At 38.2% G+C, this 19,924-nt stretch overlaps 2 protein-coding genes across 2 annotated transcripts in view; both read left to right on the top strand.

The window, feature by feature from the left end:
• The window catches only part of LOC109156827 (probable LRR receptor-like serine/threonine-protein kinase At3g47570), a 43,470-nt gene that overhangs the window by 1,421 nt on the left and 22,125 nt on the right, over nt 1-19,924 (top strand). The window contains exons 2-3 of the mRNA XM_019304685.1: nt 16,348-16,638; nt 18,560-19,862. Of these exons, the coding sequence (XP_019160230.1) occupies nt 16,348-16,638; nt 18,560-19,862 (1,594 nt within the window). The remainder of the gene's footprint in view (nt 1-16,347; nt 16,639-18,559; nt 19,863-19,924) is intronic.
• LOC109156835 (probable LRR receptor-like serine/threonine-protein kinase At3g47570) lies at nt 5,940-6,764 on the top strand. The gene is made up of 2 exons (XM_019304692.1): nt 5,940-6,230; nt 6,323-6,764. The coding sequence occupies exons 1-2, from the start codon at nt 5,951-5,953 to the stop codon at nt 6,667-6,669; spliced, it is 627 nt and encodes a 208-aa protein (XP_019160237.1). The 5' UTR covers nt 5,940-5,950; the 3' UTR covers nt 6,670-6,764.

Genomic DNA, 19,924 nt, shown 5'->3' on the forward strand with positions numbered 1-19,924 from the left:
GGACATTTGCTGAGGTTACAGGGTTTATTTGTACATAACAATAAAATTGAGGGATCAATACCAAACACCATGTGTTTTTTGAAGGAGTTATCTGAATTGGATCTTGGAGATAATAAGCTCTCAGGAAAAATACCAAGTTGTTTTGGGAATATATCTTCTTTGAGAAATATCTATCTAGGTTCCAATTTATTTACATCTGCAATACCACTTGGGTTCTGGAACAACAAGGATCTCTTGGAGCTGGACTTGTCCAACAATTTTCTTAGTGCTCCCTTGTCTCCTGAAATTGGAAGTATGCACAACATGGTATACCTCAATATTTCAGGTAACCAATTTTCTGGAGAAATTCCTTACACCATTGGGCAACTTCAGAATTTGCTTAATCTCTAGCTCTATCATCAAATAGGCTTCAAGGTCTTATTCCTCAGTCATTTGGTAATCTCATAAGCTTGCAAGCATTAGATTTATCTAATAACAGCCTCTCTGGGGGTATTCCAAAGTCGATGGAGAAGCTCAAAGATCTAGTGCATCTAAACCTGTCTTTTAATGATCTAAGTGGTAAAATTCCAAATGGTGGACCCTTTGCAAAATTTAGCATGGAATCGTTCATGGGTAACAAGGAATTATGTGGAGCTTCTCGATTCCATGTCATGGAATGCAAAGAAGGTAAAGGAAAACCGAGAAACATTGCCTTATTACTCAAGTATGTTTTGCCATCTCTTGTATCTGTGATTGTTGTTGTTGTTCTACTGGTTTGGTTGCTTACGTTTTGGAAGAGAAACAAACGAAGGGAACTGTTGAAACACAAAAGTTGTGTCTGTAGAAATATAGCTGTTGAAGTTGTGTAGGGTTGTGTCTGTAGGATTGTGTCTCTTAGTCTGTATATATTTCTCTGTTGTCTCCCCATTGAGACAAGGAAGTAATAACAACTCTTTCTACATCTCTCTCAACATGGTATCAAGCCAACAATTTGAAAAATTTTGAAATTTTTTTCGGTGAACAGTAACAAGTACTGTTCATCCGAAACTATTTTCTCAGATTACTTCCTAAAGGTGTGCTCTTTTGTCAAAATAATACTACAACCTTCATCTCCAGTCTCCGGCGACCCCGGCCCACCTTTTCCGGTCACCGGAACACCGCCCACGCGCCTTCACGCGCCACCACGTCGCCGGCGCTCCGACCCCACGCGCCGGCGCGTGAGGCCATCTCCGGCGAGGTTTTCCGACGAAACTTCCCAGTCCGGCTCGTCGGCCCTCTGCAATTTCGTCTGTACCATCAGATTTCATTTTGGTCGCGATGTCTTCTGACGAAAATTCTTCGGGTATTTCTCCTGCCAATAATTTACCTACTTCTTCGAGCTCTGTTTATGTGCCTAATCTGTCTGGAAATCCGGTAATCACTTCTGAAAGATTATGTGGTTCTCAAAATTACCACTCTTGGTCGGATGCCGTAGAATTATGGTTTATGGGCCAAGGTGTTGTTGACCACTTGCAAAAAGGAGTGGATATGATACCGGAAAAAGAAAAGTCAGTTTGGCAAAGGTTAGATGCTCAACTTTGTAGTCTCCTTTGGCAGTCTCTTTCTCCACAATTGTTACCTTTATTTCGGCCCTTTAAGACATGTGTTGAGGTGTGGAGTCAAGCTCAATCTCTGTACACTAATGATGTCTCTCAATTCTATAATGTTGTTGACAATTTGGTTAACTTGAAGAAAGATGGTATTGATATGGAAACTTTTCTTGGCAAAGCCCAAAGTTTGATTGCTGAGTTTGGTACACTCATGCCTATTGGTGGTACGCCCGCAGAGCAACTTACCCAACGAGAGAAATTCTTTGTAATACTTCTCTTAACCAAATTAGGTCCAGAATTTGAAAGCATCCGGAATCAAGTTCTTGGAAGCAACGAAGTCCCGGGGACCACCGAGTTGTTCAAACGGCTCTTGCAAGTCACCTCCATTCCAGGTACTCACACATCCACTACCGAACAATCTGCTCTAGTCGCACAAGTAGGTCGTGGACGAACTAACAATCGTGGTGGACAGAAAAGCACTAGAGTTTGTGATTATTGTAATAGAACTGGGCACACGCGAGATCAGTGTTGGAAACTTCATGGGAGACCGGTTCGTACCCAAGCAAGTGTTGCTCAATCTCAACCTGGGGAACCAAATTCTCGAACCATTTCCGCTGCTGAGTATGAAGAGTTTGTTCGATTTAAAGCCACTCCCAAAGCTTCTGGTTTAACTCCTGCGGCCCACACTGATGGAACTCATACTGCCCTTGTATCACAATCTAGCCTGAGCGGACCATGGGTTATCGATTCAGGCGCCTCTGAGCATATCTCTGGTAACTCATCTTTATTTTCTCATTTCACCAAGTCTAAGTCCCTTCCATCTATTGTTTTCGGTAATGGGTCCAAGAGTACGGCTACTGCAATTGGAAAGGCTTCCCCCCTTCCTACTTTGCCTCTCTCTTCAATTCTTTATATACCTAACTGTCCTTTCAATTTAATTTCTGTTCATCAACTTACAAAATCTTTGGACTGTATGGTCACTTTTTCTTCTGATTCTGTCATTATGCAGGACCGTCGTTCGGGGAAGATGATTGGTTCGAGGTATGAATCAGAAGGACTTTATCGATTATCTACCCCAAAACCTTCTACAGTTTGCACTGCTACCATTCCTCCTTCCCTTGCCCATGACCGACTAGGACATCCTAGCCTTAATAAATTACGGCGACTTGTCCCTAGTTTGTCTCACTTATCTACCCTAGAGTGTGAAGCTTGTCAGCTTGGCAAACATTCTAGAACATCGTTTCCTAATCGTATTAATAAAAGAGCTGCTTTCCCTTTTTCCTTAGTTCATACTGATGTTTGGGGACCTTTTCGTTATAATTCAATTCTTGGTTTTAAATATTTTATTACCTTCACTGATGATTTTTCTCGTTGTACATGGGTCTTTTTAATGCAAAACCGTTCTGAAGTACTTAATGTTCTTCAAAAATTTGTTAATGAGATAAAATCAGTTTGGGGTGTCTATTAAAACTTTACGAAGTGATAATGCTGGAGAATACTTTACAACTCCTTTATCTAACTTTCTTGATTCAGCGGGCATCCTCCCTGAGTCATCTTGTCCCGATACTCCACAACAAAATGGGGTATCTGAACGTAAAAACCGGCATCTCGTTGAAACAGCCTGCACCATGATTCTCCACTATAAAGTCCCTCCCGAATTCTGGGCAGATGCTATCCTTCATTCCTGTTATTTAATAAATCGTATGCCTTCATCTGTTTTACATGGTAAGATACCTTATACTATTTTATTTCCCGATAAGCCCCTTCATACTCTTCCTTTAAAAATTTTTGGGTGCACCTGTTTTGTCCGGGACACTACCCCAGGGCGTGATAAATTTTCCCCAAAATCCTTAAAATGCATGTTTGTTGGGTACTCTAGGTTGCAAAAGGGTTTCAGATGTTATTCCCCTGATAAGCATCGTTTTTATGTATCTTCTGACGTTACTTTCTTTGAATCAACACCTTTCTTTTCGTCTAGTTTACCGACCTCCATCTCTCATTTTCCTGATGTTCTTCCTGTTCCTACTTTTCAAGGAGGGACCGAGGTACATTTACCTCAAGATCCGTCATCACCTAGAAATCCTAGTCCCTCACCTACTGAACCTCCTTTACAAAACAACAGTGTTACCCCATTTCCTTACACTTATCATCGCCGCTCTCGACCACCCACGACAGTTCAAATCGATGAAATCCCAACTGATTCATCTCTTGAGCTATCTATGCCCTCGAACCTGGTTCCAGCAACAAGCTCTCCTATCGCAAGTCGTGTAGGTAACAGGTCATCACGGAACCCCTTTCCCATATACAACTTTATTTCATATGATCGTCTCTCACCTTCATATAATGCTTTTATCACATGTTTATCTTCTGTTTCTGCCCCTAAATCTGTTAAAGAAGCCCTTTCCCACCCTGGTTGGCGTCAGGCTATGGTTGATGAAATGGCTGCTCTTCATTCATCGGGGACTTGGGAGTTAGTTCCATTACCCGAAGGTAAAACAACTGTTGGTTGCCGATGGATCTATACTGTGAAAGTTGGGCCCAATGGACAGGTAGATAGACTTAAAGCTCGACTGGTAGCCAAAGGATATACACAGGTTTTTGGGATTGATTACACTGACACCTTTTCACCAGTAGCTAAAATTGCTTCGGTCAGAATCTTTCTTTCTATGGCTGCCGTTCATCATTGGCCCTTGCATCAGTTAGATATTAAAAATGCATTTCTGCATGGAGATTTAGAGGAAGAAGTCTACATGGAGCAACCTCCTGGGTTTGTTGCTCAGGGGGAGAGTAACTTGGTTTGTAAGCTCAAACGTTCTCTCTATGGTCTAAAACAATCTCCTCGTGCCTGGTTTGGACGGTTCAGCATAGTAGTGCAAAATTTTGGTTTAAATCGAAGCAAAGTTGACTATTCCGTCTTTTATAGACATCAACATGGTAAGAGCATTTATCTTGTTGTATATGTTGATGATATTGTCATTACAGGAGATGATGTTGAAGGAATACAATTGTTGAAACAACATCTTTTCCAACATTTTGAAACTAAAGATCTCGGGAAGTTAAAATACTTTTTGGGAATTGAAGTAGCACAATCCAAGCAAGGAATTTGCATATCACAAAGAAAGTATGCATTGGATATACTAGAAGACACAGGTATGATGAATTGTAAACCTCTTGACACTCCTATGGATCCAAATATCAAACTCCTACCAGACCAGGGGGAGCTTATCCAAGATCCGGGAAAATATAGACGATTGGTTGGAAGATTACTTTATTTAACTGTAACTCGACCTGATATCTCTTTTGCGGTAAGTGTTGTTAGTCAGTTCTTGGCATCTCCACGTGAAAGTCATTGGGAAGCTGCCATTCGGATTTTACGATATATTAAAAAATCTCTAGGCACTGGTTTGTTATACAAAGACCATGGAAACCTTGAAATTATTGGGTACACAGATGCAGATTGGGCAGGTGCATGGGATAGAAAATCAACATCTGGATATTGTATCTTTCTTGGTGGTAACTTAATCTCTTGGAAAAGTAAAAAGCAAAATGTTGTTGCTAGATCAAGTGCAGAAGCCGAATATCGATCTATGGCCGTTGGAACATGTGAACTTGTGTGGTTGAAAAACCTCCTTACCGAACTGCAGATTTGTACAAAGGAGTCCATGAAGCTCATTTGTGATAACCAAGCAGCTTTGCATATTGCATCAAATCCAGTTTTTCATGAAAGGACAAAACACATTGAAATTGATTGCCATTTTGTTCGAGACAAAGTTACTTCTGGAGATATTACTACATCTTTTATAGGCTCAAATAATCAATTAGCTGATATATTTACTAAAGCTTTAAGAAGTCATAGGATTGAATACATTTGTAACAAGCTTGGTGCATATGATATACATGCTCCAGCTTGAGGGGGAATGTTGAAACACAAAAGTTGTGTCTGTAGAAATATAGCTGTTGAAGTTGTGTAGGGTTGTGTCTGTAGAATTGTGTCTCTTAGTCTGTATATATTTCTCTGTTGTCTCCCCATTGAGACAAGGAAGTAATAACAACTCTTTCTACATCTCTCTCAACAGGAACCTCGGGTTGAAGATTCACTTGATGTTGCACTCAAGAAGATTTCATACTATGAAATTCTTCGTGCTACAGAAAGCTTTGATGAGAGCAACTTGATTGGGAGAGGGAGTTTTAGCTCAGTGTTCAAGGGGACTTTTGCTGCTGGGTTGGTTGCTGTTGTAAAGGTCTTCAATTTGGATGTGCAAGATTCAATCAGGAGCTTTGAAGTAGAGTGTCAAGTGCTAAGGAATATTCGACACTGAAATCTTGTCAAAGTAATATCCAGTTGCTCCAACCTCGTCTTCAAAGCTCTGATTTTAGAGTATATGCCCAATGGGAGCCTAGACAAATGGCTTTATTCACATAATTATTTCCTAGATATCTATCAGAGGCTAGGAATAATGATGGATGTTGCGAATGCCCTCGAGTATTTTCATTATGGTCATTCTTTTCCAGTGGTTCATTGTGATTTAAAGCCTGGCAACATTCTTTTAGATGAAAACATGGTTGCACGTGTTGGTGACTTTGGTATAGCTAAGCTACTGGACAAAGATAAGGCCACTAAGCAGACAAAAACCATGGGCACAGTTGGATACATGGCTCCAGGTGAACTCACTCAACTCTTTAATTTAATTTGTAGCTTCAAGTTTAGGATATACGGAAGTAATTGTATGTTCATATTGTTTGCACAATTGCAGAGTATGGTTGTGCAGGAATAGTATCCAGCATGGGAGATGTATACAGTTTTGGGATTCTACTAATGGAAGTATTCTCGAGAAGGAAGCCCACAGATGAAATGTTCCATGGAGACTTCAGCATGAGGAAATGGGTGTCTGATTCATTGCCTGATGCAATAATGGAGATTGTTGACTCCAATTTACTGATAGGAGAAGAAGGTGGGCAAGAAATAGAGGATTGCTTCTTGATGGTCATGGGATTAACTGTAGAATGCACAGCTGATTTTCCAGTGGAGAGGATTACCATAGAAGATGTTGCAGGAAGACTTAAGCATACACTGCGCAAGTTCACCCACAATACATCTTGATCGAGGTTCAATTGGCAATGCAGTAAACTAGTTTGCTTTCTTCAAAATGGTGCTCAATATTTAGATTGCTTTTATTGATTTCTAATCAGGTTTAAACTGCTTCATATTTTAAATGGCTCATAGCCTCCTTTCTTTATATTGATCCTCTCATAAGAATTTTGACTTAAAAAACATCATCTTAGATCAACCTACAATCACAAAAACAAGAGAGTGTAGCTAGAACTAGTTGCTTCTGAGAGTAGTAACAATTCAAGTATCCAAGAAGTTCAATAATAAACAATGTAAATTGCAAAAACAACAAGTAAATGGTGGTGGTTAGACTCTCTAACTTGAATGATTTCTCATGTTAACCCAAATGGACTCATTACTCAAAACTGATGCTATTCTCCGACAACAGCGTCATTTGAAAGTTGATTTTAGTGGTGATGTTTACTGAGTGTCGTCCTCTAGGAATGGCTATAAGAGAATTAAGTAGAGAGGGGTTAAACATGAGATCATTGAGTGTTTGAAAGCTAACCAAAAAGAAATGATTATTTGCATTGAGAACAAATATAAGATAAAGTAATAGATTAAAATAAAACACAATATTGAAGGTAAGGATTCAGATTGCATAAATGTTTCTTAATGTTTTAAGTTTCTAAGGCAAACAAAGATCAATAATAAAAGTGAGGGAGTTTAGCAAGTGCCAACGCCATTCTCATCGTCATTGGGCTATCACCTAAGTTCTAATCTCATTCTCATGGCAACTAGACTAGGTGAGGCAAATAATCAAACACCTTGTGTGCTCTATCTCTTCCAACTCCCCTTTCTCACGAGTGAGTTAAAAATGTGATAGGTTTGGCTATGGTGAATCCCTATTCTCATAAGTGAAACACCAAATCCAAAATTCCCTGAAAGTGAGTTAGAAATGTGATAGGTTTGGCTATCGATCCCAATTCGCAGTTCTCCTCCTTATCTTACCTTAATTTGAGGATGAGAACTGCGAATTAGAATAGATCTTAGGACTTAAATCTCTTTATTCAGGCTCAAATTGAGATTTTAATTTGAAAAGGACGAAAATATCTTTAATAATTTCATATTTCGACATGTCTTAAACGAATGGATGACCAGCGTGATGAATTTTGACACTAAAATAATAGTCGTGGATGAAAATTGGTACTACAATAATAGTCGTGAATAGAAATTAGTATGAATTAAACATGTGGATCAAAACTGTCATTTTGCTAATATTCGTGACACCAAAATTGGTATTTACTCATTATTTTTCGGGGGAGAGGGATTAAAATATTCGGCCTTCCAGAAAAATGCTCAGTGCAAATCCGACAACAAAGTCAAGTCATTTTTTAAAATCATTCTTATATAAGAAGACCAAAGAAAAATCAATGTTATAATTATCATAAACGGTTAAAATTATAACAATTGGCCGGCCAATTTGGTGGAAGCTTTCAATTGTTTTGTCCAAGTTCTCAGCCGCTTCTTAATTATTTTCCAAACCGGCCATTCAAGACTGCAACCAAAAATAATAATAATAATAATAAATCAACGCATAGCTCTCCATAAGTCAATGGTATTTCCACTTCATTAATGTGGGTATATAATCATATGCTTTCAGCCTTTAAGGGACTAAAATGAGGATTTTCACATTTTTAAAATTTCGTCAATTTAGTACCTAGAAGGATTTAATTGACTAATTCGAAGATTAAATTGGTTGAAATTAAAAATCAAAGATTACATCAATAGTTGAGAAACAATTGAGAGACCAAAATATTAATTTCCGCTAAGTGGGGACCCACGGGACAATCATTGCCAGGGAGAGTATTAAAAAAAAACAAAAACAAAAAAAAAAAAAAAAAAAAACAAAAACAAAAAAACAAAAACAAAAACAAAAAATCAACACCAAAATAAACTAACGCATAGCTCTCAATAAGTCGATGGTATTTTGCACTACATTAATTTAGGCATATCATAACTTTGGGTCTTCAGACATGAGTGAATTTTGCAACTCCTAGTAATTCACTAAAAAAAGAAATTCCTTAGTTTGCATATACTATGAGCTTCTTCAAAGAGCACTTTGTAACAATGAGTCGGTGTTTGGTTTTGGTCATTGCCCTTTGCATGGCTGTGGCCTCAGGAGCATCAAATAGCTCAGCTGATGAGGTTGCTCTATTGGCATTGAAAGCGACAATTACGTCCGATCCCTTTCACATCTTCTCCAACAACTGGTCTCATCATACTCCATATTGTGACTGGATTGGTGTCACTTGTAGCGGTAAGCACCAAAGAGTGACCCAATTGAATCTCTTCAATATGGGTCTCAACGGCACTATTCCTGAGATGATTGGTGGCCTCTCATTCCTTACAAGTTTCAATATCAGCAGCAATAGTTTCCATGGCCATATCCCAGAAACCATTGGATTCTTGACCAAACTCCAGAGTTTGGATCTATCCTACAACAATCTCACTGGAAACATCCCCGCAACTATATACAACATTTCTTCCTTGCTAGTTGTAGTCATGAATTACAATAGTCTCTCAGGGATGCTTCCCGCGGGCATTTGTGATAACTGCAGGCAGCTACAAAGATTGTCTCTCAGATCAAATGAATTGAGTGGTCAGATTCCATCAAGTCTACACAAATGTACGGAACTAAGAGTTTTGAATTTAGGAGAGAATGAATTCCATGGAAGCATACCACCTGAAATTGGCAACTTTTCCAAGCTTGAGCGGTTACTGCTACGTGGTAACAATTTGACAGGTGCGGTTTTTAATTTGGTTTTGGTCTAATAATATATAGTAGAATGTAATATGTCCATGTGTACGTACTTATATTGCATGCCTTTTAATACATGCAGGAGATTTGCCTTGGACAATCTTCAATATTTCATCTTTAATAGCACTTGACTTTCAGGGGAATGAACTCTCTGGAACTCTTCCATATGACCTCTGTTATCTCCTTCCGGAATTGGAGTATATGGATATTGCCTTAAACCATATTCATGGAGAAATCCCTCAAGCTCTATCCAGTTGCAGCAAACTTCAAGTACTTTCCATGTCTTACAATGAACTCTCTGGAAGATTACCTAGCGACATCTGGAACGTGTCATCTCTTCGGGAACTCTATCTTGTAGAAACGAACTTGACAGGTAAATTCAAAAAACTTCATTAAATTTTGATTTAGGGAATTTTATAAAATAGTGAGGTCAGGGGCAGTGAAGCGCCCCATCTAGGCCCTTTAATTTGGCCACCAGTATAAATTTTGGAAGGAATGGTGGGTTAGAGTGGTGCAATTGTAGCGCTGAAACATCATATCCTAACTCAAATGTGGTAAATTGAGTGATATGAGAGTGGTTGGAGCACTATTGTTGGATCGGGACAAATTATGACGTGGGCTACTAATGTTCATTTAGTATACAACAAATTAAATGAATTGTCAATAAATGAAACAAAAAAATGAATTTTATAATAGCGATCTATCTTGTAAGTTGGACCAAGGCATACAGTATAATAATGCTTATTGGGTGGGTGGACCTCTCCAACCACTCTCAGCTCGCAAATGCACCATTAATTTGGTGGGTTAGAATGAGTTTTGAATTTTGATAAAACGAAATTTCTACATCTAATTACAGTATAGAGTTAAGGTATCGTTCCACTAGAGATCACTCTTGTAATGTTTGAAATTGATGCAAGGTGGAGTTAAGCACAAGCTAAAACTACCCTTTTAGAAGCTAGGCCTATTGGTCGTTGTCAAAAGTAGTGATAAGTACTACGGGTTGTCTTTCCACTGAGGATTGGGAGTTAGACACGTACTTGTGTAATAATCAATTCTCTAGACACCGAGACATGAGATCTTTAAGAATTCAAGCAACCATGATCATAGATAGGAGATGAACACAATAATAACCAAGTTCACTCATCAAATAATTAAACACTAAAAATGTAATAATGAAAACAACGGAGCTAGCAGATTAGGAGAAATTGCCCTGTAAGTGCTTAAGGTAAATCTAATAACAAGGGACATGCCCAATTCATTGGTTCACTCTCAATTCACCAAAATAAGCCAATCCTAGGTGCACATCAAGGATCAACGTAACAAGATCACATTCACTTAGGGGTGACCACGGTTCGGTTCGAACCGAAACCGTGCACTGTATAACCGGAACCAGAATCGAATAAATTCTAGAAGTGAGTTTTCTACCCTTAAACAAGATTCACATATTTAAACACATAAATGAAAATACAACCCTAATCCAAACCCCTAAATCTACTACTCCACTACTGCAAGACATTTTATCAAGAACTAAGCACATAATAAAAGATAACATAGAACAAATTAAGACAAAGAAATTGAAGATAACTTCACTATTGTAGACTCCAAGTTGAGATGGGAGAACTCAACCCAAATCCAAGAGCAAAATGAATATAAACACTTTCTACTTTGATGGATCAAATCTAAGCTAAAACTTTCTAGGAATTTCTAAGCTAAAATTGATCTACCCTATTGTGGTTGCTGCCTCTCAGATATGGAAAATGAGGCTTTTATATCGTGCAATCAGGGTTTGATGCACCGGCTCGCATGGGCTTGCAATGGGCCGTGTGTGCGCACTGACATGGCATGGGTGTGTAGCGCCCGTGCAGAAGATAGGCCACGATGCACTTTTATACACAGACAACTGATAAGTATCAAAGATGCTATGTTTTCTGGGATATCTTAGAGACATCATATGCTATAATAGGAGTATTTTGAGCTTATTATATGCTTAGAATAACTTCATTCGCATAAAGTTATGAATAAGGACTAATTGTAGTTGCATTTGTGCAATATAAGAAAACAATGCCATTTGAAGAGAATTTCGGTGATATTTTGGTATTTTGAGAATATCTTAAGTTAGGAATGTCCAAATGAGGTGATTCAAGTGGAATTGGAACGAAAACTCAAAGGGCTACAACTTTGCTACAGATCACAACTTTACCGCGTGATCGTAGCCTCACGACAACAATCTTCTGCAAGCTATTCTGCTAAGCCAGGCCCTTCATCACGAGGTAACTTGCCTCGTGATGAAGAGATTCTGCGCACTGGTTCTGCGTGTCATGCAGCTTGCCACGAGGCGGTAATCTGCGTGTCACTTAGGCACTATCGAGTGTTAAGCTGAGTGGCTGACGGAAAATTTGTAGCTATAAATAAGGTTTTTCTCTCATTTGCGGGGGGGGGGGGGGGGGGGGGGGGGGGGGGGATAGTCTTTTACACTTTGTTCAATCTTGTACTTTAGATTTTAGAGAGAGAATCCTCTCTAGGGGTTTTAGACAACTTGACACCTTGATCTAAAAATTCCTAAGGGGATTCCAACTACAATTGATTAAAGAATTGCTTGGAGATTGGAGATTGTGATTCAAAGCTAAGTGTTCATTTCAAATGCTTCCATTGATTCATCATCTTAGGAAGTGACTTGATGTATTAACTTGATTCATGTTGGAAGTGAACTTTGTATAGACTATTGTATGGTGATGGCCACATCATGAGATAGGTCTTGAAGGTGTGTGATTGCCAAGAGATTGAGATTACACTATAACCTTCTCCACTTGCAATTCCCACCTCGCAACATGAGGTAGAGCTCAGAAGAAGATGTGCACTCTAAGTGTTTGATGAAATGTCTCAAGTAGTAAGGTTGTTATGAGAGTTGGATTTTACTAACTTGATAGGCCAAATAGACCGCGAGAGTGGCTTGGCAATTGAAACATCTTCCAAGAATCATGATCAATGCATTACGCTACTTCATATACTTAGGCCAATATTTTGCAAACAATCAAGGAACAACTACTCCTAGTCCCCTCTATTCACTTGCTTCTTTACAATTGCTTGTTGCTTTACTTTCACTTGTTGCTTTAATAATGATCTTTGTTTAAGTCTTGAGACCTAGCTTTCTACTGCTTTTACGCACTTGTGCTTGGTCGCGCATTGTTCAGTTCCCAATCGCCATCCTTAGAGAACATCACGGGGAATTTCCACCTTCCCCACACCTTCTTTCCATGACACGTATACTACATACGATTATCAACGACACACGGGCGTGCCACCGCCCGTGCATAGCTTTTGCTTCTACGCTATGATTTTCGTCTTGGCTCCTTTTTCTGCGCTTATCCTGGTCTTGCTTTTGTGTGATCTTTTCTATGCATTTTTGTTCCCTTTTTATTTGTTTTTGCTTCCTTTTATACTCTCTTCAAAGTGTAATTGGATACAACTAACCATAAAACACAATCTTTTAGTTTGAAAATCCAAGGTTAAGAATGGGTGAAATATGATAGAAAATGAGAATCATCACCTATCGTTAATGAGTTGGTTTGATATGATTAAACAAATGATAAATATGATAAGTAAAACATAAGACCGGGACTTGGTTGATTCAAGGTATAATGTCAAATATTGTACAAAAGATTAGGGAATTAAAACATGGCATATGGTAAGTGAGATGCACATAAGTGTCCAAATACCACTCTCGTAGCTATTTGGATTTTCAAACTCACCTTGAACTCCACTCTCATGAAAATTCAACTCAAAGTTGTCCAAACAAGAACGCAAAATAGAAATTCTCCTTAACATCCAAAATATTCTTGTAATGGGCATTGACTGTGTGAATGTGTGGCTAGTGTACAAACTCTACTCTCGTAGCAACAAACACACTCCAAGTGAAAGCATATAATCAGGATCTAACAATTATACATAATTTCACATTAAACCCAATTAACACAACAATTAAACCTAGAACACCTAAATAATCCACTTTATGCAATACAACTCAAATAGGCATCAATGACAAGAAATCAAACCAAATCCTAGTCCTAAAACACTTAGCTACTCATAATATAACAATAGATACACAATATTAAAGGAGTAATTGAAATCATAAATAAAAAGCAAAGGAAAAAGATGAATAAGGAAACTTCTCTATTGAAGATTTGAAATTTAAGATTGCAAAGTGTCTTGAGCTTGGAAATAGAGAGAAACAAGTAATCTATCCAAATCTATGTTATTCTAGAGCTAAAATTAACTAGGGAATGAAAGGGAAATGAAGGTTGTGTTTTGTGGTGGAAGAAATATGTTTTAAAACAAGGCAAAAAACAATTTTAAAAGTTAGACACATGTATAGGCGGCCACGGTTGAACCCATGCCCAGCAAATTAAATAGAGTTTCTATGCAACATGTCTGTCTTCTAAGTTATTTCACCCCTTAAACCTTTGAATTGACCTTTATGATCCTCATAAAAGTTGTAGCCTTTCAAGTTGAATTTCCACTGGCGCAAGATTCATTTGATTTGGACATCCCTACGCTGAAATATTGTAAAAATACAAATACGACGCCAATTTGGGTGAGAAATATCACCTTGCTTTCTTTTACTTTGCCTTCGCATTAAATTGCCTATATCATCAAAAACCACTAAGTCACAAGCATTTGGCAAATGAAAGAGTGTTGTTCAATCTTCTTTGCTTCATTTTAACTCCCAAAAATATCCGCATGTTGTTAATGTTTGAATGTTTTAAACTGCAACTTGTGAGTTGTGATTCGTTGTATTATTATGGCAAAATTAGATAGGTTAAGTCGTAGTGTCTGTTAGTGCATTGAGTGGAGACCTGATCGAGCAGACACTATGCCAAAGCCCTTGGAATCTTACCGATGGACTTCACCGACTTATCCGGATTTATCTGGCTGAGCAGTTATAGTACATGGGGTTGTTTTTACAAGAAAGTCCTCATCTCTAATACACCTCAAAGGGTAAGACAGTAATCTTCTACAAGAAATATCTTTTAAGATTACTTGTCTACCATAAGACGGAGAATCTATTTAAAAGAGAGAGATGATTCAAGAAACGTGAAACACTACTACGAGATATTCTTCTGTTGGAAAAATAGCTTAAAATGACATAATAAGTGGCTATTTTGTGGTACAATTATTAGTGGGGTCCACTTCTAATTTGGGCCGGGTCAAAGTGGATTCGGGTTCTTCGTAGTGAGCCGAAGAGATTGATATATTGTACGCTGCAAACGCATAATGGGTGAATGAGAAATTGATTCTCAAAGTAGACCAATTTGAGTTGAAAAAATGAAGGGGAGAAGGTTTTTAAGTAGCTTTTGTCCCACATATGGTTTGGGAAGTGGATTTGCACCACTAATATACAAGAGCATTTCTAAGGCTTATTGAATTGTATAGTATAGAAGCTCTCTCTCGCGTGCAGGGGTGCAAATCAAACCCCAAAATGAGCATGGCTTGACTCGTGTAGGTGGGCACGAATGTGGTCATGTCATCTAGGAAATTGGGTAGCCTTGCGGGTTAAGTTATGCCAATTTTTCCAATTTACGGAAAACTCGCAGACTCGTGGGTACCTGGTGCACGAGTGTCGTTCGAGAGCTGGCCTTGCGGGCTAAATTATGACCCCTTTCTCATCTTGTCTAGCAATTGGTCTCTCCAAACTCATTGGATTGGCGTTACTTGCAATGCTAAGCACCAAAAAGTGACCCAATTGAATCTCTTCAATATGGTTCTCAACGGCACCATTCCTGAGGAGATTGGTGGCCTCTCATTCCTTGCAACTTTCAACATCAGCAGTAATAGTTTGGATATGTCCTACAACCATCTCTCTGGAAACATTCCTGCAACTTTTTACAAGGTTTCTTCCTTGCGTTTAGTAAACTTGGGAAATAATCATCTCTCAGGGACGCTCCCACGGGGCATTTGTGATAACTTTAGGCTGCTACTAAGCTTGTATCTTTCAGCCAATCGATTGAGTGGTCAGATTCCATCAAGTCTACCCAAATGTACGGAACTAATGGGCTGTTTTGTTCACGGAATAAGCCTGGAATGGCATAACATTATTCTCAGTAATAGGCCTACTCCTCTGTTTGGTAACCACTTGTATTCCCAGGAACATTGTTCCCAATGTTCCCGGGAATGACCTATTCCCCTTGCCAGGGAATAGGAGGGGGGAGGGAGGGGGGGGGGGGGGGGGGGCTTGGAATTAGGCTATTCCTAAGTTCTCAGGAATAGCTTAAAGTTTATATTTCCTATTTTACCCCAATTAAATTTATTTCCTATTTGACCACCACCATCGTCGCCGCTGTCGCCACCGCCACCACCACACCGCCGCCACCCCAGCAACACCACCAGCACCACCACCCCAGCAACACCGCCACCGCCACTACCGCCACCGCCACGGCCACCATCATTTATTTTTATAAGGATATTTATGGCTTTTAAAACATATTTCATTTCTATTCCTTAAATCAACAAAACACTGTAATATAATTCATAAAGTTTATTCCTTCCGCGAACCAAACAATAGAATACAATTACTATTCTATTCATTGCCTACTCCATTCCTTATGGAATAGCATTTCTATTACCTCAAAATTCATTCCGTGAACCAAACATGCTGTAAGAATTTTGAGTTTAGGATAGAATGAATTTCATGGAAGTATACCACCTGAAATTGGCAACATTTCCGAGCTTGAGTGGTTAAAACTATATGGTAACAATTTGACATGTGAGGTTTTTAATTAGTTTTTTTGTCTAATTTTAATTTAGTGACACATATGCATGGCTACCAATTTATTACATAATAATATATAGTAGAATGTAATATGTCCATGTGTACGTACTTATACTGCCTGCCTTTTAATACATGCATGCAGGAGATTTGCCTTGGACAATCTTCAATATTTCATCTTTAACAGTACTCAACCTTCAGATGAATGAACTCTCTGGAATTCTTCCAAATGACCCTTGTTATCTCCTTCCACAATTGGAGATTCTGGCTATTTCCGAAAACCATATTCATGGAGAAATCCCTCAATCTCTATCCAGTTGCAGGAAACTTCAAGTACTTTCCATGTCTAAAAATGAACTCTCTGGAAGATTACCTAGGGACATCTGGAACCTGTCATCTCTTCAGGAACTTTATCTTGAAAAAATGAACTTGACAGGTAAATTCAAAAAACTTCATGAAATTAAATTTTTATTTAGGGAATGAACTTTATAAAATAGTGAGGTCAGGGGCAGTGAAACGCCCCAACTATAGGCCCTTTGGCCTCCAGTAGAAATTTTGGAAGGAAGGGTGGGTTAGAGTGGTGCAATTGTAGCTCTGAAACATCCTAACTCAAATGAGTGTGTAATGAGAATGGTTGGATCAGGGTAAATTATGAGGTGAAGTACTTATAAATGTTCATTTTTAGTGTATAAAAAGTTCATTTTTAGGTAGTATACAACAAATGAACTGTCAAAAAATAAAAACTAAAAATTAATCTTATATTAGTGATCTATCTCACACTAGACCTATCAAAACGGGCCAACTTGGCCCAGGGTTCAACATGAAATTGTCCGGGTTAGGTCGTGTCGTTTTTGGACGGGTGAGATTTTCTCAACCCAACCCGTGTAGGACGGGCTAACGTGCTAAACGGGCCATCCCGTCAGCCCGTTTTTAAAATTTTTTTTTTTTTTAAAATTATTTTATTAATTTTTAATGTTATCTAGGTTAGGAATTGAATCCCCACCCTTTAAGTGAACAATTAAGACTATTTCCAACCAACCACATTAAACCTTTTGAAGAATTATTTTATTAACAATTATAATCAATATTGACTATATTATCTTGCATTTGTAAATTTAGAATTACCTATTTTATTACGCAAATTCAACATTCAATTATAACAAATCCAATATAATATTGTCTTGATATAATTTAAATATTTATTTGAAAATAAATATTGAGATTATCCCAATCACGCAATGTGCATAAAAAACTAGTATTTTTATAAAGATACAATTAATTGTATTAATTAATACTTGTATATTGTAATAAATGTACTATAGATAAATAGATAAATTATATATATAAATTATATATATACCGTTTGTGAATGATGTAAATAAATATATAATTATATAAATGTAAGGCATACCAGGACTATGTGGTCTAATGGTATCCCAGTTGGACTTCCAATTGGAAGATTATGAGTTCAAGCCTCAGTGGAGGCGTTATTGGTTCTTTGTGTTTCAGTAGGTTGAGGAAGTATATGAACAGATACTACAATGTAATAGAACCAGTAACTTTCAAAAAAAAAATATAAATGTAAGGCATAGTTGGCTCCACGAGCTAACCCATATCCCACACGTGTTATACAGCCAGGTTGAAAATTCTCCAACCCAGCCTGTCTAAAATACGGATTAAACGGGCTCAACCCGACGGGTTGGGCCCGTTTTGACAGCTCTTGCCTTATGTATAATGCTTGTTGGGCGGGTTGGACCCGTTTTGACAGCTCTTGCCTTATGTATAATGCTTGTTGGGTGGGTGGACCTCTCCAACCACTCTCAGCTCGCAATTGCACCTTAAGTTTGGTGGGTTAGAATAAGTTGATGATTATTATAAAAATTACACTTAAAATAATATTAATGCATGTAACAACATATTCAATTATGAATATTAATTTTATGCAACTCATTTTTAATTTGTTTCATGTGTGAGTTGAAATCAATTCAACCCAGCTACTCTAAAGTGACTCAAAGTTTAGATTGACTCCTAAATTTTTACATAACTTATTACAGGATATTTGCCAAAAGAGATTGGGAAGTTGTCAAATCTTCGAGAGTTTATAGTTTTTATGAACCGCTTGACTGGTACAATACCCCCTTCAATTGGCAATATATCGACTTTGGAGAATTTTATTGTTAACAATAACAATTTGGATGGTAATATTCCTCCAGAGCTAGGAAAGCTATCAAGTCTTAAAAGATTGACTCTTAGTTCAAATAATTTTAGTGGTGAAGTACCATCCTCCATTTTCAACATCTCTGGATTACAAGTGATTGAGTTGTTAATAAATAAACTTAATGGCAATCTTCAACCAGGCCTAAGACATTGGAATTCACCAAGTCTTGAAGGACTTCTTCTCGGCGACAACCAATTCAGTGGAACCATTCCTAGCACTATATCAAATGCCTCCCAACTCACAGTGCTTGATCTTGGGCATAACATGTTCAGCGGCAATGTACCTTTGGTGGTTGAAAATTTACACCAACTTCAATATTTTTCCATAGAAGAAAACCATATCACAAATGATCCATCGGCCAATGAGCTAAGCCTACTCACTTCATTGTCGAAATGCAAGAATTTGAAAATGGTTATTTTGGCCAGCAATCCATTCAACACAGTTCTTCCCAACTTGTTAGATGTTGGCAATAAGTCGTCATCATTGGAAATCTTATATGCAAGAGATTGTCACTTTAAAGGCAGCATACCTAGTGGAATCAGCAACTTCAACAACTTGATTTCTCTGGACTTGAACCAAAACAACTTCTCAGGTTCGCTTCCTGGAACATTGGGACATTTGCTGAGATTACAGGGTTTATTCGTACATAACAACAAAATTGAGGGATCAATACCAAACACCTTATGCTATCTGAGAGACTTATCTGAATTGCATCTTGAAGACAATAAGCTCTCAGGGAGCATACCAAGCTGTTTTGGAAATATATCTTCTTTGAGAAAAATATATTTAGGTTCCAATTTATTTACATCTACTGTACCGCTTGGCTTCTGGAATAACAAAGATGTCTTGGAGCTGGACTTGTCGTCCAATTTTCTTAGTGGTACCTTGTCTTCTGAAATTGGAAATATGCACAACATGGTATACCTCAATCTTTCAGGTAACCAATTTTCTGGAGAAATTCCTTACACCATTGGGCAACTTCAGAATTTGCTTAATCTCTCTCTATCATCAAATAGGCTTCAAGGTCCTATTCCTCAGTCATTTGGTAGTCTCATAAGCTTGCAAGCATTAGATTTATCTAATAACAGCCTCTCTGGTGGTATTCCAAAGTCGATGGAGAAGCTCAAAGATCTAGTGCATCTAAACCTGTCTTTCAATGATCTAAGTGGTAAAATTCCAAATGGTGGACCCTTTGCAAAATTTAGCATGGAATCGTTCATGGGTAACAAGGAACTATGTGGAGCTTCTCGATTCCATGTCATGGAATGCAAAGAAGGTAAAGGAAAACCGAGAAATATTGCCATATTTCTCAAGTATGTTTTGCCATCTCTTGTATCAGTGGTTGTTGTTGCTGTTCTATTAGTTTGGTTGCTTACGTTCTGGAAGAGAAACAAAAAAAGGGAGCCTCGGGCTGAAGATTCACTTGATGTTGCACTCAAGAGGATTTCGTACTATGAAATTCTTGGTGCTACTGAATGCTTTGAAGAGAGCAACCTGATTGGGA

The sequence above is a fragment of the Ipomoea nil genome, unplaced genomic scaffold (genome assembly GCF_001879475.1).
Source record: "Ipomoea nil cultivar Tokyo-kokei standard unplaced genomic scaffold, Asagao_1.1 scaffold2759, whole genome shotgun sequence".
Classification (NCBI taxonomy): Eukaryota; Viridiplantae; Streptophyta; class Magnoliopsida; order Solanales; family Convolvulaceae; genus Ipomoea; species Ipomoea nil.

Coding starts and splice junctions, on each gene's coding strand:
- LOC109156835 (XM_019304692.1), top strand. CDS start 5,951: ATGCCCAATGGGAGCCTAGACAAATGGCTTTATTCACATAATTATTTC. Junction 6,231..6,322: donor AGTTGGATACATGGCTCCAG/GTGAACTCACTC, acceptor GCACAATTGCAG/AGTATGGTTGTGCAGGAATA.